The following is an 18,532-nucleotide window of genomic DNA, read 5'->3' on the forward strand; positions in this document are numbered from 1 at the left end:
TCCGTCCGTCCGTCCCCAAAACCAACCAAATCCCCTTCCCTACCTGAGAACATGGGAGCGTCTGCTGGGAAACCATGCAAACAGGAAGAGGCGGCGGCAGCTGGAGCTCCCGGGAAAGATCGGGGCTCGAAGGAACGACTGGGAGGCATCTCGGGGGATGCCCTGTGGCAGGGAGGGGCTGGTGGAAGCAGTTCCCACTCTCGGGGAGCAGAGGCCAGCTGTGGAGAGAGCAGACGGAGAAGCTGTTGGGAGGCAGAGGGTCACGGTCTAATTCTCCAATTCCCTCTCACCCAAACCAACTGAACCTAGTTTATTCCATCGCTACGTATGCCGACTCAAACACAAACCTTTAGCAATCTAATTCAAGCTACACATCAAGGGAGCAAGCTGCTTGCAAGTCCCGTGGAGCTGCTCTCGTCTCTGACTGCAGCATAGGCTGCTACCCCCACTTACCCCTCCGGTGAGTGCCTGGTGCAGCTCTTCACCTGCTTTGGGGACTTCGTTCACAATGAAGCGAAGGTCAGCGTCCTGCAAGGCCAAAGTCCCCAGTCGAGGTCTGAGCCCAGGGCTTCTCTGGCTCAGAGTTTTCAAAGAGTAGCGTACGGCAATTCTGGGAGGCAGGTAACCCAGCCGCTCCCGACGGCCACGCTTACCTTGTCGCTGGCACCGAATTGGATGGGTGGGCAGGCTCCTGGGGAGTCCAGCTGGGGGCTCTGTTCAGCCTTCAGACCGACCAGGCCTTCCGTGCTCTCCTTGGCCTTCTCTGCCCGCTGGGAGCGCTCGGTGCCAATAGCACCCGGGGGAGGGTGGTCTCGGGGCAGGGGCTCCGGGGAGCTGCTCACCTGTTGCAGAGGAGGAGTGACAAAGCTCATGAGGCAAACCTTTCTAACCTTAGCAGGTCATGCAAATTGCAAGCTGTCCCCCCTTCAATGAACAGCTGAGGTTTTCAAGCCGTCAAGCAACATCGGCAGCTGAACGGGGATAGCCTGCAATTTGGACAAAGGCCCCAGTACAGGTAATCCTCCGCTTAGGACCATAACTGAGCACACAATTTCTGTTGCTGAGAGACTGTGGTGAATTTTGCCCGTTTTACAACCTTCTTGCTACAATTGTTAAGCGAATCACTGCAGTGAATAAGTTAGCAAACGGTTGTTAAGTGAATCTGGCTTCCCCCATGACTTTGTTTGTCAGCAGGTCGCAAAAGGGGGATCACATGACATTGCAACAGTCGTAAATACGAGTCAGTTGCCAAGCATTTGAATTTTGATCATGTGACCGTGGGGATGCTACAGTAGTCCTAAGCTGAAAAACGGTCATAAATCACTTTTTTCAGTGCCACTGCAACTTTCGTCATTAAATGAGCTGTTGTAAGTCCAAGGACTACCTGTATTCTCCTCACATGTTACCCAAGGGACAGAGAGCTTCCCCTCACTTCAGATGAAGACACCATGATCTCCAAGCCTTCCCTCTCTATTGGAAAAATGACGACGACACAAAACAACTTCAACCAGATCAAGGACAGATTATCCTATGAAATTTCTGATGCTCAGAGATGGGATCATATCTATGTCATCTGGCAGACTAGCTTCCTAAGATCGTCTTTCTTGAAGCCCCAAAGGAGAATCTTGAAGGAGAGAGCTGGCAGGCTGAAGAGCCAGATGGAACACGGAACACTTGTAAATGATCCTTTCAAGTAAATCCGAAGTAAGTCTGACTTTGGGGTGCAAATATTTTATAAAAGCAACAGACTGTCTCCACCGTCATACACTAAGCATCGCATCACAGACTTCAGAGGATAATTAGAACTGCAGAAAAAATAATTGCTACCAACTTGCCTTCCATTGAGGACCTGTATACTGCACGAATCAAGAAGAGGGCCGTGAAAATATTTGCAGATCCCTCGCATCCTGGACATAAACTGTTTCAACTCCTACCCTCAAAACGATCTAAGGAGCACTGCACACCAGAACAACTAGACACAAGAACAGTTTCTTCCCGAAGGCCATCACTCTGCTAAACAAATAATTCCCTCAACACTGTCAGACTATTTACTGAATCTGCACTACTATTAATCGTTTCATAGTTCCCATCACCAATCTCTTTCCACTTATGACTGTATGACTTTAACTTGTTGCTGGCAATCCTTATGATTTATATTGATATATTGATCATCAATTGTGTTGTAAATGTTGTACCTTGATGAACGTATCTTTTCTTTTATGTACACTGAGAGCATATGCACCAAGACAAATTCCTTGTGTGTCCAATCAGACTTGGCCAATAAAATTCTATTCTATTCTATTCTATTCTATTCTATTCTATTCTATTCTATTCTATTCTATTCTATTCTATTCTATTCTATTCTATTACTTTAATTTTATTTAAGAAGATGTTTCTATCCTTTAAATGCAAAGACAAACACACAAAGAGGTGTTGTAAGGAACTGCCTCTCAGCAAGCAAGACTTTAGTTGAATCAAAAGAACTTTTTGCTGAGAGACGAGTGATTGCAGGAGAATAAGGCGAAATTTGAAAAAGCCCGCGCAAAGCAAACATTCTTTCCTTTCCCCAAGCCCAACTTCCCCTCCCCCACCCCCACCAGTCCACAAAAGGTTGTTTGGAGAGTCTCTGAGGCGTGAGGAGATAACAGCTCCCCCTCAGGGCATTGGAGTCAGGCTGAAATCAGCTGGGAGAAAGTTTGCTTTCCCCGCTCCCCAATTCTGTCTCCGAAAACGCTTCCCCCTCCCCACCCCACCAGTCCACAAAAGGTTGTTTGGAGAGTCTCTGAGGTGTGAGGAGATAACAGCTCCCCCTCAGGGCATTGGAGTCAGGCTGAAATCAGCTGGGAGAAAGTTTGCTTTCCCCGCTCCCCAATTCTGTCTCTGAAAACGCTTCCCCCTCCCCATGTCCCAAGCAGTTACAGCAAAAGCAAGCTAAAAATGCCAGCAAGCCTCTCCCCCTCCTTCCAACAGAATGGCAGGACACGATGGTGGGCCTGACAGGTGTGAGTTGTGTCCAGAAATTTGCAAAACTAGAAAAAAGTTGCTAGGAGGAATGTGGAGGGATACATGGGGCTAGCACCCTATTTAAAGGTCCTACTTAGCTGGAATGCAAGCATCTCATAGCAATGAATCACGTCCTCGTTACTTGACTAGACAACTGTAATGAAGCCACCTCAGAAAATGTAATTGCTGAAAAATGCCCGATTATACCTTTGCTTCAGGCCATGTATGTATGTATGTATATATGTATGTAGCTTGGGATCTAGGGACTTGCAAGATCACCTTGTCGTATCACACAGTACCTGAAGCTGCAAAGGTATGTGGTTAGCAAGAGAACAACGTTGCAAGATTGTGGTTAGCGAGAGGACAACGTTGCAAGATTGTGGTTAGCAAGAGAACAACGTTGCGAGCTCATGATCAGAAAGGGCCTCTGGTGGCTCATCAGGCTAATGCAGCCTGTTATTAACAGCAACTGCCTGCAATATTGCAGGTTCAAGTCCCACCAGGCACAAGGTTGATTCAGCCTTCCATCCTTTATAAGGTAGGTAAAATGAGGACCCAGATTGTTGGGGGGCAATAAGTTGACTTTGTATATAGTATACAATTGGATGAAGACTATTGCCTGACATAGTGTAAGCCGCCCTGAGTCTTCGGAAAAGGGCGGGATATAAATGCAAATAAAAAAAAAAAAGGGAGCCAATCAACTCGGTTGCTATGACAATATGAACAGATTCCGAAAGTCATATGATTTGTGGTTTTAAGGTTGTGATGGCAAACCTATATAGCATGTGTGCCGGAAGTGGCATGCAGAGCCATCTCTCCGGACATACGAGCAGTTGCCCATTGCTCTTCTGGGTTCCGGCGCGCCGGCCAGCTGGTCTTCATGCACGTAGGAGCACCCGAATCTGGAAAAGCAGGTGGCCAGTGTGCATGCCCCAGCTGGACACTGGAAGATCATCTTCCTGGCACATGCATGCGCACCGGGCACCTGCTCTTCCAGTTTCTGGCATGTGCGTTCTATTTCGGCACTCGGTGCCTAAAAGGTTTGCCAACACTGTTTTAAGGTATAAAGGATACGGGTGAATAACGGGAGGTTGCCACTGAACCTCAAGCCATCCCTTTTGACTGATCCCTCATTGCAATGTGATGTAGGTGCCTTAATAGCAAAGGCTTTACGTTTGCTAGGCTTTAAATTCTAATAAACCTCTGAATCCCAAAGCGAGACTTTTGTGGTGTGCCGTCTGTTCAATTGTTATTAAATGCAGCTATGCTCATGATTCGGTCCCCCCCCGCCCCCGACAGGTAGAATCCTCTGACTCCAAAGATTGAGCCCTACCTGAGTAAAAATAGTGACAAGTCCAATAAGCATAGCTTAACCGATTGTGTCAGAAGAACACACAAATTTAAGACGTAGATGGCAGAATGTTGACAAATATAACCCTTGTCAGAAGCCATCAAGATCACCAGAGGCAGAATGAAGAGGGAAGTTATCAACGATTTGCAGCTGCCCAGGAATAAACGTTGTACCTTCTTGTCCTTGAGCAAACTGGAGTCTCTAGTTGGTGGTGGCCTCCTCCTTTGTTCCTTAGGGTCCGTTCCTTCTGGATCGGTGGCCAAGGTGTCATCCTTACTTTTGCCAATGGCTCCACCCCGCTTGGTGGCAGCATCCGGTGTGGCTTTCAGACCCCCGTCGGGAGAGCTGCGTTGGCTACAGGTGGCCGAGGAGACCTGTGAGTCACTGCTAAGGTCCACGCCACTGTCAGACAGGCTCATCTGAAAGAGAGGCCAATGGGATTCAGGTTAGGAGAGTTCAGGATTAAAAGGAAGCCCCGAACAAAAGTCTTCCTAACTTGTTAACATCGGTTCCGTTCTCTCACGGATATGCTTCCCCCACCCCTTCCCAGCTCTCTCACCTCTGTACTTGCAACCTCTTCAAAGGCGTTCAGAGGGTCAATCCATGGTTCTACAGAGGCAGGACGGTAGTTTTTCCGAGAAGAGTCTGATTGAATGAAGTACAAGGGAAACTGTGTGGAGTTTCTCTACGATTTCTAAGGAGGCCTTCAAGGCTCACCCTATCCAAATTGAAGACTTGTTCCGGCTCATAAGTGTTTATTTTCAACCCATATGAATTTTGCCAGACATCAGATGCCAAAGGGTTGCAGACACTCCCTGCCTGTTCCTTGCCAAACACCTATCCAGAATGCTCAAAGAACAGCTGACAAAATGGACATTTAAAAAAAAATAAAATAACCCCACACCTATACAGACACACCTTTAACTGGTATGATCAGGTTTGTTTTGGTCCAAAGGATTGTATGTCACTGCTAGAGCTGCCTATCTACACTTCAACTCAACCCTCCCCTCTTTCCTTTCCTTCCCCTCCCTTCCATCAATCCACACACCTTCCTCCTTTCCTTTCCCTTCCTTTCCTATCCTATCAAATAACTTACTAGAATTCAGACGGTTCCAGATCTGTGGGGCTAGCCCTTCTGACACTGGCACACTCCTGCTGAGAGGCTCCCCTGGTGTCTCTTCTTTGGAGGGTGCGAAACCTGGTCCACTGGGAAAGCTGAGGGGCTCCTGGGAGAGGTGGGGAAAGAGGTACCAAAGTTATCCCTAAGTGTTTAAGCCAAATACGAGCCTCTTTCCCTCGATTTGGCACTAGGATGAAAAAAAAAAAATTCTGCTTACCTGCTGTAGAAGATCTTGCTTGCGAGGCCGTTCTCGGCGTTTTGCACCAAAGCTGCTTACTGTGCCAGATTCCTTCAGAGGAGCACTGCCGGAACGGAGAAGCTGGTTCTTGTCCAGGAAGCAGGAATCTGAACAGAGAGGAGAGAGTGAGTCCAATCAAACCAGACAGAATCAGGCAACAATATTAAAGGTGATAAAAAACTCTATATACACAATACCAGAAGTTGGAAGGGACCTCGGAGGTCTTTTATTCCAACCCTCTATATCATTCTAACTCCAAGACCCTATATCATTCTGGAAAAATAGTTGTGTAACCTTTTCTTGAAAACCTCCAGTGTTGGAGCACTGATTAATTGTTCTAATTGTCAGGAGATTTCTTAATTTTACATAAATTCTGTCCCTCTCTGGAAGCCGATACATTTTACTTCTCCAAGCACTTTAGTGGCAATGCAGCACACAGAACAATAAGCCATTCTAGAGTCCATCATTAGTAATCTGCAAAACCAAGCTTACACTGTGCCTTGGGGAAACCAGATCTGCCATAAAAAAAAGTCATGAGCTTTTAGAAATTTTACTGTCAAAAGAGGAAGAGATGGGAGCGCCAAAACATTATGATTTCCCTGGCAACTTCCACTTGAAAGCTAATAAACTAGCAACCTTTGAACTTAATTTTAATAGCTACCATGAATACCCCAAGTTGTTTTTGCACTGTGTAATCTCATTGATTAGAATGGGATTATTAAACAATAATCATGAAACAATATGAAAAAAAGAAAATGCTTGTCCCGTGAGCCGAGCTTCCACTCACAATCCCTGTGAAAACTGGTATTCTTGCCAACTAGCAATTTATAGTCTCAAAAGTGCATTTCAAATGACAACTGGACTTTCTTGGTTTTCGCAACTAAGAAACTTCTTCCGTTCAGAAGAAGAACTGAAGACGCTTCTTGGATGAGAAGCGAAACGTCTTCAGAGGAAAAACTACTCCTCCAGTTGCCTTTTGAAAAAAAGCACCTTTGGGACAACCATGACCTGGATGATTTGAGACTCTCCCTAGACATTTAGCAAATGATAGAGCCAATTTTTTTCGAGCTTTGGCCTAAAAGAGCTCCACGTTACCTGTATTGCTGCCATTCCTATTCTCAAAGCACCCCAACGGGAGGCCCGAAGCATTCCCACTTCCAGAGCCGAGGAAGGACGGCTGAGCTGGGCCAGGGGAGGCAGGCTTTGTGTGGCGGCTGCCCAGTTCAGCTAGAGCCTGCTGGATGCCAGCTGGGTCACTGTGAATGACGCGATCCAAACGATACACTGTACTGGTAGTAGGAGCAGGAGGGAGGCTCAGGCCGGGAGAGTGATCGTCTGTGTTTCGGCTGGAGGGGAGCAAATGGTGATCGATGGAAAATATTGCAAAAGAGAAGGCAGGAAGAAAGGAGCCCTCTGTCCACAGTAGGCCACCCTCAAATACCCTCCCTTCCATTTGGGGCCAAAGGCTTTTCTTTCTATGCCTGTGATGGATGAGATCGCTTCTCGTTTCCGATTCCGTGGGTCTTCGACTCAAGAAAGTTCTTGATCCAGCTTGTCAGCCAAAGGATTTTATTTCATTAACACCAAAAATAGGGTGACAAACTGGCAAATAGCTAAGGATTTTTATGATGAATTCCTTGAAAGAAAGAAGTGGGGAGTGGGTAGCTTCAGAAGGGCTTATTTGGGTGGGGGTGGGGATGATGACATTCAAGCAGAATTTTGGTGCTTGTATTGAAGGGACTGATGAGGACTACCTGGTTACATAAGCTTTTGTTGAGAAGATTATACTGGAATTTAACAGAGATGGAAAGGGATTGAGGAACATGCTCCGTAAAAGCATTCCTAAACAAAGCCGAGGCTTTCCAACATGGCTTCTTGAACGGGACATGAATTAGTGTGTGTTATTTCAGCCACCAGGAAGAACCAGGCATGGCAGGTAAGGCTGTTTACACTTATACTTACTGTGGGAAGGCTGGACCAGGGGAGACAGGTGGAATGTCAAGAGAGGGTGTATCTGAACACTCTTTGGTTTTGCTCCTAACAGAAGGAGGTGCTTTTCCCACATGATCTGAAGCTTGGTAATCTTGTTGCTTTTTAAACTTCTTTGCAGGGACATTTGTTACATGTTAAAAGTTTTTATCCTTCTACACCTTGTAACATTTTAAAGATAAAACACTAGTACAGAAAGCACAAACAACAATTGCAACTACGGCTTAACTGAGCGAGAGACACTACTGATCGCTGCCGATAACCCTTTTCTGATAACCAGCCAGGTAAGGTTGGACTGCAAGTCCCATCATTCCCGGCCAGGGCAACTAGGCTGCCTGGAATTACAGTGGTATCTTGGTACTCAACTGCTTTGAAACTCATCAAAATTGATACCCAAGTCATTTTGATGCAAACTCCCCCTCCCCCAATACTCACTTGGGCCTCTGGTGGCTCAACAGACTAATGCAGTCTGTTATTAACAGCAGCTGCTTGCAATTACTGCAGGTTCAAGTCCCACCAGGCCCAAAGTTGACTCAGCCTTCCATCCTTTATAAGGTAAGTAAAATGAGGACCCAGATTGTTGGGGGCAATAAGTTGACTTTGTATATAATATACAAATGGATGAAGACTATTGCTTGACATAGTGTAAGTCGCCCTGAGTCTTCAGAGAAGGGCGGGATATAAATGCAAATTAAAAAAAACCTTTGTTTGATACTCAACGCACAAGCTAGAATTTGTTGTGTGGACTGCCTTGTGACTCGCTACATTATTCCTTATGGGAAAAATATCTGTATTGTGCCTCCTGGAACGAATTAACGATGAATACCGAGGTACCACCGTTAAGGGGAAACGTAGCCCAACGAAACTTAGGACAGCACCTTGGTTGGAAATAGTGGTGGAGGCTATGCTAGCTTAAGTCACACTTGAGATCACAAAGTCATTCCAGGTGCCTTGAGTTCCCTGCTTTTGCTTTGGGCTCTCCTCTCTCTCCCACCCACCCACCCTGCACAAAGGTTACCCCCAGGACTTGCCTGCGATTCTTGGGAGAGGGCCAGCTTCTTTTATCCCCTCCGCTGCGACCGCTGCTGCTCCCTCCACGGCCAGCTTTGCCTCCTCCCCCCGAGCCAGGGTTGGAGCGCCGGTTCTGTCGGTCCATGCCAGGCCGTTGGCTGGAGAAGCTGCGTTTGGACATTTCTTTCTTCTGGGCTAAACTGAGCTCATTGGTAGAGGGACGCCCCCCGACGGAAGGCACGCCGGAACAACCCCCTTTCAGGAAGGCAGTGGGGGGAGGTCCGCCAGGCGCCGGCTCTTTCTCCCCACCACCGCGGCGCTCTGTGAAGTCACTGCTCTCTGAAGCCGTCTCCCACTCCTCATTTGCCTGGTCAGAGTTCTGGTTGGACAAATCCGGAGACTTTGTGCCAGCCGCTCTACGGGCAGTCGATTCCTCTGGGACGGGAACCGAAGGTGCCGGGGAGAAAGGCTGACCCACCACCCTCTGTTCACCGTTGAGTCGGGCGGCGTTCTCCCGCTCCTGTTTCAGCCTCCGGAATCGAGGTGGCTTGTCCTGTTGCTGAGAACGGCCATGGCGCCGTCGCCGAGGTGGTCGGTCAAAGCCACGATCGGAGTTGGGGCCAAGGGGAGGTTGTTTAGGGGGCGCTTGAAAACCACCAGTATCCTCTGGGGCCATCGGGGGAGGTCCCGATGGTGCCTTTTCCTTCACTGAAGATTCCAGAACCCCTTCTTGTTGCTTTTCGGGTTTCTTGTTGGGTTGGGGCTTAGATGGAGGGCTCCACCCGCCAGGGGGAGCACGGCCACCTCCTCGGCCACGACGGGAAGGTACACCCCGGGGAGTGAAGACACGCCCGCTACGGGCTCCTGGATCAGAGAGGCGTGGGGGCATCTTGTCAGCAAATCGAGGCAAGCCAGGGTGCTGGGAAGGGGGTACTGCTGTATGAGTCACCGGTGGGCCTCGATTGCGCTGGCTAGGGGCTGGCTCTTTGGTCATCTCCTTGTCTGAATGGGCCACGTCACTGGCACTCTCATGGGTCTCACTCCCTGTCTCAGACCCCCGCTGACGTCGCCGTTTCGGGATCTCTTCATACTCTGAGCCTTCACTCCGCGTCTCACTGGTGTTGCGAGGACGGAAATTTGAGCCGGGCCCCGTAGATTTACCAGGCCCATCATCAAGCCGATAGAAAGGCTCGCGGTAGCTACGGAACTCTCGGCTTCTTCCCCGTCCGCCTCGGCCACGGCCACTGTAAGCACCTCGGAAGCCCCGTCCTCGGGCAAAATACTCTCCTCGCCCCCTTGCCCGACCACGACCAGCATAGCCACCACGCTCGTAAGGGACTTCTCGCCGCCGGCGACCTGGTGACAGGTTGCCCTGTTGATGATGCTGCTGCTGTTGCTGCTGCTCTTTGGGTGGCATCATTGTTCCACCATTGACCACTGGCTTGCCTTTGTTCTCCTTGCCCGGTTTTGGAGGCTCTTTGGGTAGTTCTGGCTTACTGCTCACTGCCTCTCCACTCTCCTTGGCCTTTCCTCCAGTACGCACTTCGTCAGCTTCATCTTTTATCTCCTTAGGAGGAGGCGGTTTCTTAATGGGTCCAGCTCGGCGTGGAGTCTTGTCTCCGGAAAGGTCTTCAATTTTCCGGCTGCTGCCAGGACGAGGACCCCAACGTGTCTCCGTTTTGGGCTCACGCCGTGGCTGCTTATGGAATTCATGCTGCTGCCGCAGTGGCTTTTCCACCCGCCGTATTATTTCCTCTTTGACTGGGGTCTCCTCTTTGGGCTGTTCAGAGGGAGGCTTTTTAGCTACTACTGGACGAATGACTAGAGGCTCCACTGATTTGACCTCTTCCGGGAGATCACGATGGAGCAACTGTGGTTCCTCTTCACTTTTGCGAGATGCTTGGATTTGCGGCTCTGGTCGCCCATTTCTGTTCACTTCTGCCGGTGCTGCCAGAGGCATGCTGGCTTGCCAGGGCCCTCCTGGCCGTGGGGGCTCATCCATTGGGAAGCGATGCAATGGTGCCGGGTTGCCATTTTCTGAGAAGCCCTGGTAGTTCCCCATGTATGGCTGAGGGGTGACAGCATCACGGAGGCGAACAGGAGGTGTCTCACTCCTGAAAAAAGACATCAAGTATATGTTTTATTATGAAAGTCAACGAGTGGTTGATTTCTGTAATAAAAGTAGTATTCAGTAGTACATGATAAGCTGTTCTAAACTCAATTGTAAAAAAATTCAATTTTAGTAACAGAATTGTCAAAATCCGGAATACCTTGCCTGGGTTAGTTGTCCCAACCATTAACTTTCAGAGTTTCAATTCTAGCTTAACTTCTATGGACCTCACTCCATATTTAGGAGGTCCCTAAGGGGGCATGTGTAAGTACACTGCCGTGCCCATCATCCTGTCAATGTTTTGATTTTCTAATTTTGTTTGTTCAAATTTGTAATTTTCATTTGAGGGAATAAAATAAAATAAATAAATAAATGGCAGCCCAAAGCTGTGCCATCTTCCTTCCTCTGTCTTCTCATCAACTCTTCAATTTCATAAGGAACTGCAATGGAGATTCAAAAACTGATATCTTTGGTGATGAGGCACACAAGTGTGAATTTCCTTCAACATTCAAAAGGACCACGTCTCCTGATGTGGCTCCAGTAACAAAAACATCAAATTATTATACAAGACAGGATTGTTCGTTTATCTGTCCCCTTGTTCCTGCATCCAAGCAGCCCAAAAATCTTCTAAAGATTCCTCACCTTAAGCCTTTCTCCTCTTCATCTTGCTGCCGAAGAGATGCTGTTGGAGGCCGTGAGTCAACAGTAGAGGGGGCGTTGGTGAAGACATCTCCAGCCCAGGCTAGCTTGGGATCAACAGGTGGGGTGCCACGCTCTCGAAGGATGGGGGGATGGCGTTCAAACTGCTCTGAGTTGGAGCCCCCGCTGTCTGATCGCTCACGGGGCAGAAGACCTGAGGGGAGAGAAAAGGCAGCATGTGTAGAGAACGCAGATCTAACTCCCCGTGCAGTTTTCTAAATAATAATAATAATAATAACAATAACAATAACAATAACAATAACAATAACAATAACAATAATAATAATAATAATAATTATTTATTCAATTTTTATACTGCCCTTCTCCCGAAGGACTCAGGGCGGTGTACAGCCAAGGTAAAACAAAACGGTACAAAAATATACAATTAAAATACTTATTATATAGTTGGCCTAAAAACTTTAAAAATATATAAAACTAAAAACCCCTTAAAATTAGTAATAAATTTAAAACCAATAAAATTTAGGCCAGACCCGCGCGAATAAATAGATGTGATTTCAATTTGCGGCGGAAGGTCTGAAGGTCAGGTATTTGGCGTAAACCCGGAGAAGTTCGTTCCAGAGGGTGGGAGCCCCCACAGAGAAGGATCTTCCCCTGGGGGCTGCCAGCCGACATTGCTTGGCGGACGGCACCGAGAAGTCCTTCTCTGTGAGTGCGCACGGGTCGGTGGGAGGCATGAGGTAACAGCAGGCGGTTCCGTAAGTAGCCAGGCCCTAAGCCATGGAGCGCTTTAAAGGTAGTAACCAAAACCTTAAAGTGCACCCGAAAGGCCACAGGTAGCCAGTGCAGTCTGTGCAGGAGTGGTGTTACACGGGAGCTACGCGAAGCTCCCTCTATCACCCGCGCAGCTGCATTCTGGACTAACTGAAGCCTCCGGGTGCACCTCAAGGGGAGCCCCATGTAGAGAGCATTACAATAATCCAAGCGAGAGGTAACGAGCGCATGAGTGACTGTGCACAAGGCATCCCGATCAAGGAAGGGGTGCAACTGCCGAACCAGGCGAACCTGGTGGAAGGCCCTCCTGGAGACGGCCGTCAAATGATCTTCAAACGACAGCTGTTCATCCAGGAGAACACCTAAGTTGCGCACCCTAATAGCGGTCTCCAACCTTTCTGGCTTTGCCGACTGGGGAGGGGAGAGGATGGTTTTGTGCTAGTGGTTGGTGAGCATGCGCAGCTCCATTTGCGCAAGTGGCGGACACACACAGCTCACACAAATGGATCTGCGTGCATATGCTCACCTGCTGCACACGCAAGTGGAGCTGTGAGTGCATGCCCCTGCTGCTTCCGTGGCCCAGTTCTTTACGGGACAAGGCCTAATAGTGGGCTGCGGCCTGGGGCTTGGGGACCCGTTCTAAATCCATCTTCCATCAGATTCAGCTTACCCACAAATCAACATTGGTTTCACTGATACGTACCAGAGGGGTGTACACCAGGAGGATAAAAATCCATAGGGGGCCTGCCCTGCATCATGCGCGGGTCCATGTAAGGCGGGATCATCATCCAGCGAGGGTCAAAGTTTATCTGGGGCATTGGCGGAGGCCGCCCAATAGAGCCCGGGTAGATGCCTTTGGGTGGAGCCTGCTGTGCCTGAGGGGGTGCCGAGGGCTGCTGCTGTCCAGGTGGCCCCGCCTGAGGATGAACATTGCCCGAGGGGCCCAGAGGGGCCAGAGGAACACCTGATGCCTGCTGCTGGGTAGAGGAAGACAATGGAGGCTGGACCTGGCTTTGTTGTTGCTGCTGCTGCTGCTGTTGCTGCCACTGCTGCTGCTGTTTCAGCAATTGCTCCTGGGAGGGTAATGAGAGCATCTTTTATGACACAGTAAATTCAACAACTGCTCCTAACTAGAGCCTGTCAGATCTGCCAACAAACCGCTTCGCTTAGCTTTGATGGCAGCCTGCCATAAACTGTGGGGAGGGAGGAATGAGAGGATACAGGGAGGGGGGAATGACAGGAACCAGAGGTGCAAACCAGAGACGGTTGAGAGATCCAAGGACACCAGCCTGGGAAAGAAACGCGAACGCCCACCAAAGAAGAATGCCAAAATGTGGAAAACACCTAGTTTGAACCTTACTGGACACCACCAAGAAGACCAAGGGGAGGCGGACCTGGGAGAAGGGAAAATTACCGGGTTTGTGCAGGAATCCCTCAGATCTGGCTTTGCTACGCTGTAACCACTTAGCTTTGGTAAAAGTTATAGCTTTCACTACAAATGGAGTCGAGGGTCTTTCTTTCCTAAATGCCTAAGCTGGGGCAAGTCTGACACAGCTCCCACTTGCACAAGCAACTGCTAGATATGTTGTTTCAGTACCTGCGGGGACATCAGCAGGTACCAATTCCTCAATCAGACCTCAACCTAACAAGTTCTACTGGCTGTTTCTTCTCAGACATATTACCTGTTGTTGCCGCTGGAATCGAGGTGGTAAGGACTTCTGATATTTTGAGTAGCCAAGGGTCTGAGCCGGAATTGGCTGGCGAGCCGGGAGAACCGTCTCTCCCTTGGGCTCCACCTTGGCAGAGATGGGCACTGCTGGAAGGACGGGTCCAGGTAAGGCTGGTTGCTCTTCCCTCACTTCTGGAACTTCCTTGGGAGGAGGGGGCGGAGGCAGAGGGGGTTCAGCTACTGTGGAACAAGATAGAACAGGAAAGACAGGAAATGAGCAGCACAGTCCCATGCATTAACCTATAACCGATGATGGTGAACCTATGACACACATCATAGGTTACACCACCTGTCATTTCTGGTGACACGCAAAGCCTCTGGACCCTCTGCAAGTCATGCAGACTCATGCTCGTGTGGCCTCTGGAGCCTCCAAAAAGTACTTGTGAATGGAGTATGCTTTCCTGCTCCTTTTGGAGTTACAAGGTCACTCAAGAGCATTCTCCAGTTTCCTGGCCTTGTGATGCCTTTAAGAGGCATTTTGAAAAATATTTATAATTATGTAAGAATTTATTTAATACATTTAAATAATTCAATTCTAGTTGCTATTCTGTTATGAATTGTTTCTCTTTTATCGGGGGTGTGAGTGTGACACACCAGCAGACTCAAAGCATTTTCTGACTGCTGAGCTCAAAAGGTGCAATTACTACTGACTCCTATTCCTATTCCTCCTCTCCCCCCCCTTCCTCCTCCTCCTCTTCTTCTTCTTCTTCCCTAGTGTCTATCCATTACAGGACGAAGGCCTCTTCCACACGTTTCCAACCGATGCCACTGATCTATAAAGTCTTTAAAGCATATCTCCCTGAACATATTTTTCTCTCTACACTTAGGCTCTGACGGCTCAAAGTCTACCAGGAAGCAATTTTTCAACATACTTTTCTCACTTGCTAAAAAAAATAAGTTTTCCTGTATTGATGTTAACATGAGCTCCCCTACTCCTGCATTGTTATTCATTTTAATCTTGCTTGAATATTATCGAGAGGTTTGCAAAATGACCATTTGATGATATAATTCAATACCTTCTGATGCAGGATGGTTTGCGACATGTCCAAATTAAGAAAAATGTATGTAATCCTGTTCCCTCAGACTGCAACTGCCCACACGGCCAGAAATAGGTCATAAATTGGATTTTGGAGGGGTCTTTTTTAAAATTTGGGGAGAATTCATATGCAGAAAATGAGTACCAGGAAGAAAAAACAGACCTTTCTCCTCAAGTCAGTTATGCACCTACAATCAAAATCTGAGAGACCTTTTCTATTTTCCCCAACTTCTGAGCAAACAACATAAACAATGCCTTCTTCTGTTATGTCCTTGACTCACTAACAGCTCCAAAGCATTGCAAAAGATTCTGAGGGCCTCTTCTACAGTAGTCTAACCCAAAACCTCTATATACATTTAAAAACCCAAAGCATAGTCCTGCTAGCTGGGAATGATGGAGAATGTAGTCTAATGCACTAACAGATGCCACTTTGTAGATGGCTGTTTTGGAACATGCTTTCAGATGATGTGGGCCAAGGCCTGTTGAGTCCTCTTGCTTATGGAAGTTAACAGAGAATGGGCTCTGTTGACAGGCACCAGCCTTGCTCTGCCTGGATTTTACTTAATCTGAAATGTAAATCAACCCAAATATTCCAAATGTTATTTGTACCGATTCAAACCAGGACTGTTGGACTAAGAGATGCCTTATTTCCAATTTGAAAAATAAGTTTTTTTCCACCAAAGAAGGTTAAAATACAAAACGCCAAAATATTTTTTTTTAAAAAAAACAACCCAAAAGAAAAAACAAGAAGAAAAAAGGCATTAACAACAAAAAAAAGTGCCTTTAAAAAAGTCTGACACATATACATATAACTTCCTCCCTAGTTGAAAGCTGATTAGTATAATAGAGCAATGTGGGTTTCCCAGCCCTTGCCAAACAGGCCAAAAATACTTCTAAACTTTTAAACTACTGAATACTTAAAAATTGTTAGCCTGTCATCTATAAACTACCGTGTTTCCCCGAAAATAAGACAGGGTCTTATCTGCTTTTAAACCCCGAAGTAAGGGTGGGTGGGTCTTATTACTTTGTGGGTGCAGGAGGCCCCGGGTGGCCTGCCCATTCACAGCCGTGAGTCTGGAAGAGAGGCTCCCTTTGCGCGCTGCCATCAAGCCCCTCCCTTCCCACAGGGGGTGTGTGTAGAACGTGAGTGGCCTGAAGGTACCAAGCCATGCAAATGCCTGTCCCCACCTCTTGCTCACGTGCCTCCCAGGCCTCACCACGTTGATGTGGGCAAAGCCAGTGAGCACCAGGTTCTTGAGGAGCTCGTAGCCAATGCTGCCGGCGCCCACCAGCAGCACCCATGTGGAAGCCACGGCCTGGGCCAGCTCTCCCTGCAGGGTCCAGCTCCAGCTGTCACCACAGAGTAGAAAGCATAGTCCCAGAGCGGCCGCTGCCCTGGCTGGGGTTTGGAAGCCACAGAGGCAGAGTTTGGGGGAGATGAAGAAAGACTTCTGCTGCTTCCCTTGCATGCAGCCAAAAGCAGAAGCAGCAGAAGCCTTTCTTCCTCTCCCCCAAACTTTGCCTCTGTGGCTTCCAAACCCCAGCCAGGGCAGTGGCCGCTCTGGGAGTGTGCTTCCCACTCTATGGTGATGGTCTCTAGAGGCCTCCCTTCCTCCCTGCTCCTCTCAGCTCTTTTTGCCCCATGCTCCCCCCACCTGAGCGCTGACCAACCAGAGCGCCCGCCGGTAAGCCTGGGAAGCCCCTCCACCTCAGGAGTTATCAGACTAGATGGCAATCAGGCCAAACTTCCTGGGGAAGGGAGCCTCGTGGGACCCTTGCCATCCTCCCTTCCTCCTGCAGGTCCAGTTTACTCTTTCCAGGCGCCCGGCAACAAGACACTGGGCACCCGCACCGAGGGCAGCCCCAACAGACACAGCTTGGCCAGCCCAGCTACGGTCAACACTCCTCGCCTGTGGCTGAGCTTGGCTGCAAGGGGCCACCAGGCCTTTGCAGGTGGCGGCGGCGGCAGCAGCACCTGCACCGCCTCAGCCATACCCGAGACCCACACCCAGCTGGGCTTGCCGTTGTAGACCTCTGCAACTGCCTGCCGCGCATGGAGGCCTCCTATGCTGCTGGTGGCCACCCTGCCAAGGAAGCCCCAGGGCGCTGATGCTGCTGTGGCGGGCGCTTGATAGCGCGAGCTATGTGGACGCGGTACCTGGGTGCGGGGGCGAGAGTGGGCAGGCTGCAGGAGCAAGCGCTCGAGCTCTACGGTCGGTGCCGCAGATGGCGGGCATAGGAGTTCATAGGGATGTGGCTGCCTTGGGTGGGTTGGGGGGGTGAGGGACCTGTGTGTGCATGTGTGTGTGGAGGGGAGGCTTAATTTTGAGGGAGGGCGTATATTTAGGCCCACCCCAAAAAAATCAGTCTTGGCTTTATTTTTGGGGAAACACGGTATATTAATAATGAAGTTGTTAACAGAAAAAAGAATAATAATAATGAATGATTATGTAAAGATATAAAAGTAATAAAAATTGTAAACACTAATAATAGAAAGACAGATTTCAAAGAGAAGGTTGAAATTCCCTCTGTTATCCCTTTTCTTTTTCATTTTGCACACACTGTATATAACACGGCTGCAGTTTCACTGGCTCTTTGGCTAGCCTCTCAGATATGCTTTTCTAATACTAATAGAAAGAAAAATTTACCAAGAGCGGTTGAGTCCAAGCTGCTCCCATTGCTGCTGCTGCTGCTGCTGCTGTTGCTGCTGATACTGCCACCTCCAACATTGGCAGCTGTGTTGTGAGGTTTGTTAGCTAAAACCACCTCTTCTTTTTTTTCTTCTGGGGAGCCTGGGGCAGCCAATGGATTGGGGGGCACAGGGGTGGGAGGTGGAGGAGGAGGAGCAGGGGGCTCTTTGGGAGGTTCCGGCTTCAGACGCTTGTCAGGAGCGCCAAATTTCTCGTCCAGTCGCTTGAGCTTCTCGGCGCAGGCGGCTCGCCGTTCCTCTTGCATGCGCCGTTCCTCCTCCTCCCTCCGACGTCGGGCCCGCTCCACCGCAGCAGAAATCTCCGAGGAGGATTGCTTTCGGCGCTGGCGCCAAGCTTCATCCTCATCCTCAGGAGGAAGTGGCCGCAGTGAGCGGTCCTGGAGGGAAGAAATGGGCTTGGCTCAAAGCTGCTCCCTCAATGGAATTGCGTTTTGAGGGAGAAGAAGGGATCTTTCCTGATTTAAGCACCACAGTGGGAATTCAACTGTTGGAGGTTTTCACATGCAAGTCACTTAAGCTCCTCATCATTCTGTTTATGAGAAAGCAGCCCTTGCTTTGCTGCACAATAAAGCAGCAACAAACTATAGGTACCCCTCAATACAACTGACTGCTTAGTGACTGAAGTTACTGTACATTCCCCCAAAACCTGGATTCGAAGTTCTGACGGCTGCTCCCCCTCTAGTCACATGATTGCATTTTGGATGCTTAGTAATTGATCCACAGGCTTTGCAGCTTTCTGTGGTCATCAGACTGCAATTTAGGTTTTTTGCTAAGAAACTGTTTTCTTCTGGTTTTCAGGAAAAA

The 18,532-nt window shown here is 48.8% G+C and overlaps 1 protein-coding gene across 7 annotated transcripts in view; it reads right to left on the reverse strand.

Annotated features, from left to right (window-relative positions):
• The window catches only part of PRRC2A (proline rich coiled-coil 2A), a 52,741-nt gene that overhangs the window by 7,730 nt on the left and 26,479 nt on the right, over positions 1-18,532 (reverse strand). For 4 of the 7 annotated variants that reach the window (XM_058168594.1, XM_058168591.1, XM_058168590.1 and 1 more), the window contains 12 exons: positions 17,667-18,105; positions 13,936-14,162; positions 12,957-13,326; positions 11,465-11,675; positions 8,733-10,826; positions 6,808-7,058; positions 5,692-5,819; positions 5,451-5,580; positions 4,914-4,999; positions 4,528-4,773; positions 654-842; positions 454-528 (listed from right to left, as the gene is read on the reverse strand). In XM_058168594.1, the coding sequence (XP_058024577.1) occupies positions 454-528; positions 654-842; positions 4,528-4,773; positions 4,914-4,999; positions 5,451-5,580; positions 5,692-5,819; positions 6,808-7,058; positions 8,733-10,826; positions 11,465-11,675; positions 12,957-13,326; positions 13,936-14,162; positions 17,667-18,105 (4,446 nt within the window). Of the gene's footprint in view, positions 1-43; positions 219-453; positions 529-653; positions 843-4,527; positions 4,774-4,913; positions 5,000-5,450; positions 5,581-5,691; positions 5,820-6,807; positions 7,059-8,732; positions 10,827-11,464; positions 11,676-12,956; positions 13,327-13,935; positions 14,163-17,666; positions 18,106-18,532 lie in introns of all 7 variants that reach the window. The other 3 variants (XM_058168596.1, XM_058168597.1, XM_058168593.1) reach the window with 3 other exon arrangements.

Source organism: Ahaetulla prasina, chromosome 2 (assembly GCF_028640845.1).
Source record: "Ahaetulla prasina isolate Xishuangbanna chromosome 2, ASM2864084v1, whole genome shotgun sequence".
NCBI lineage: Eukaryota > Metazoa > Chordata > Lepidosauria > Squamata > Colubridae > Ahaetulla > Ahaetulla prasina.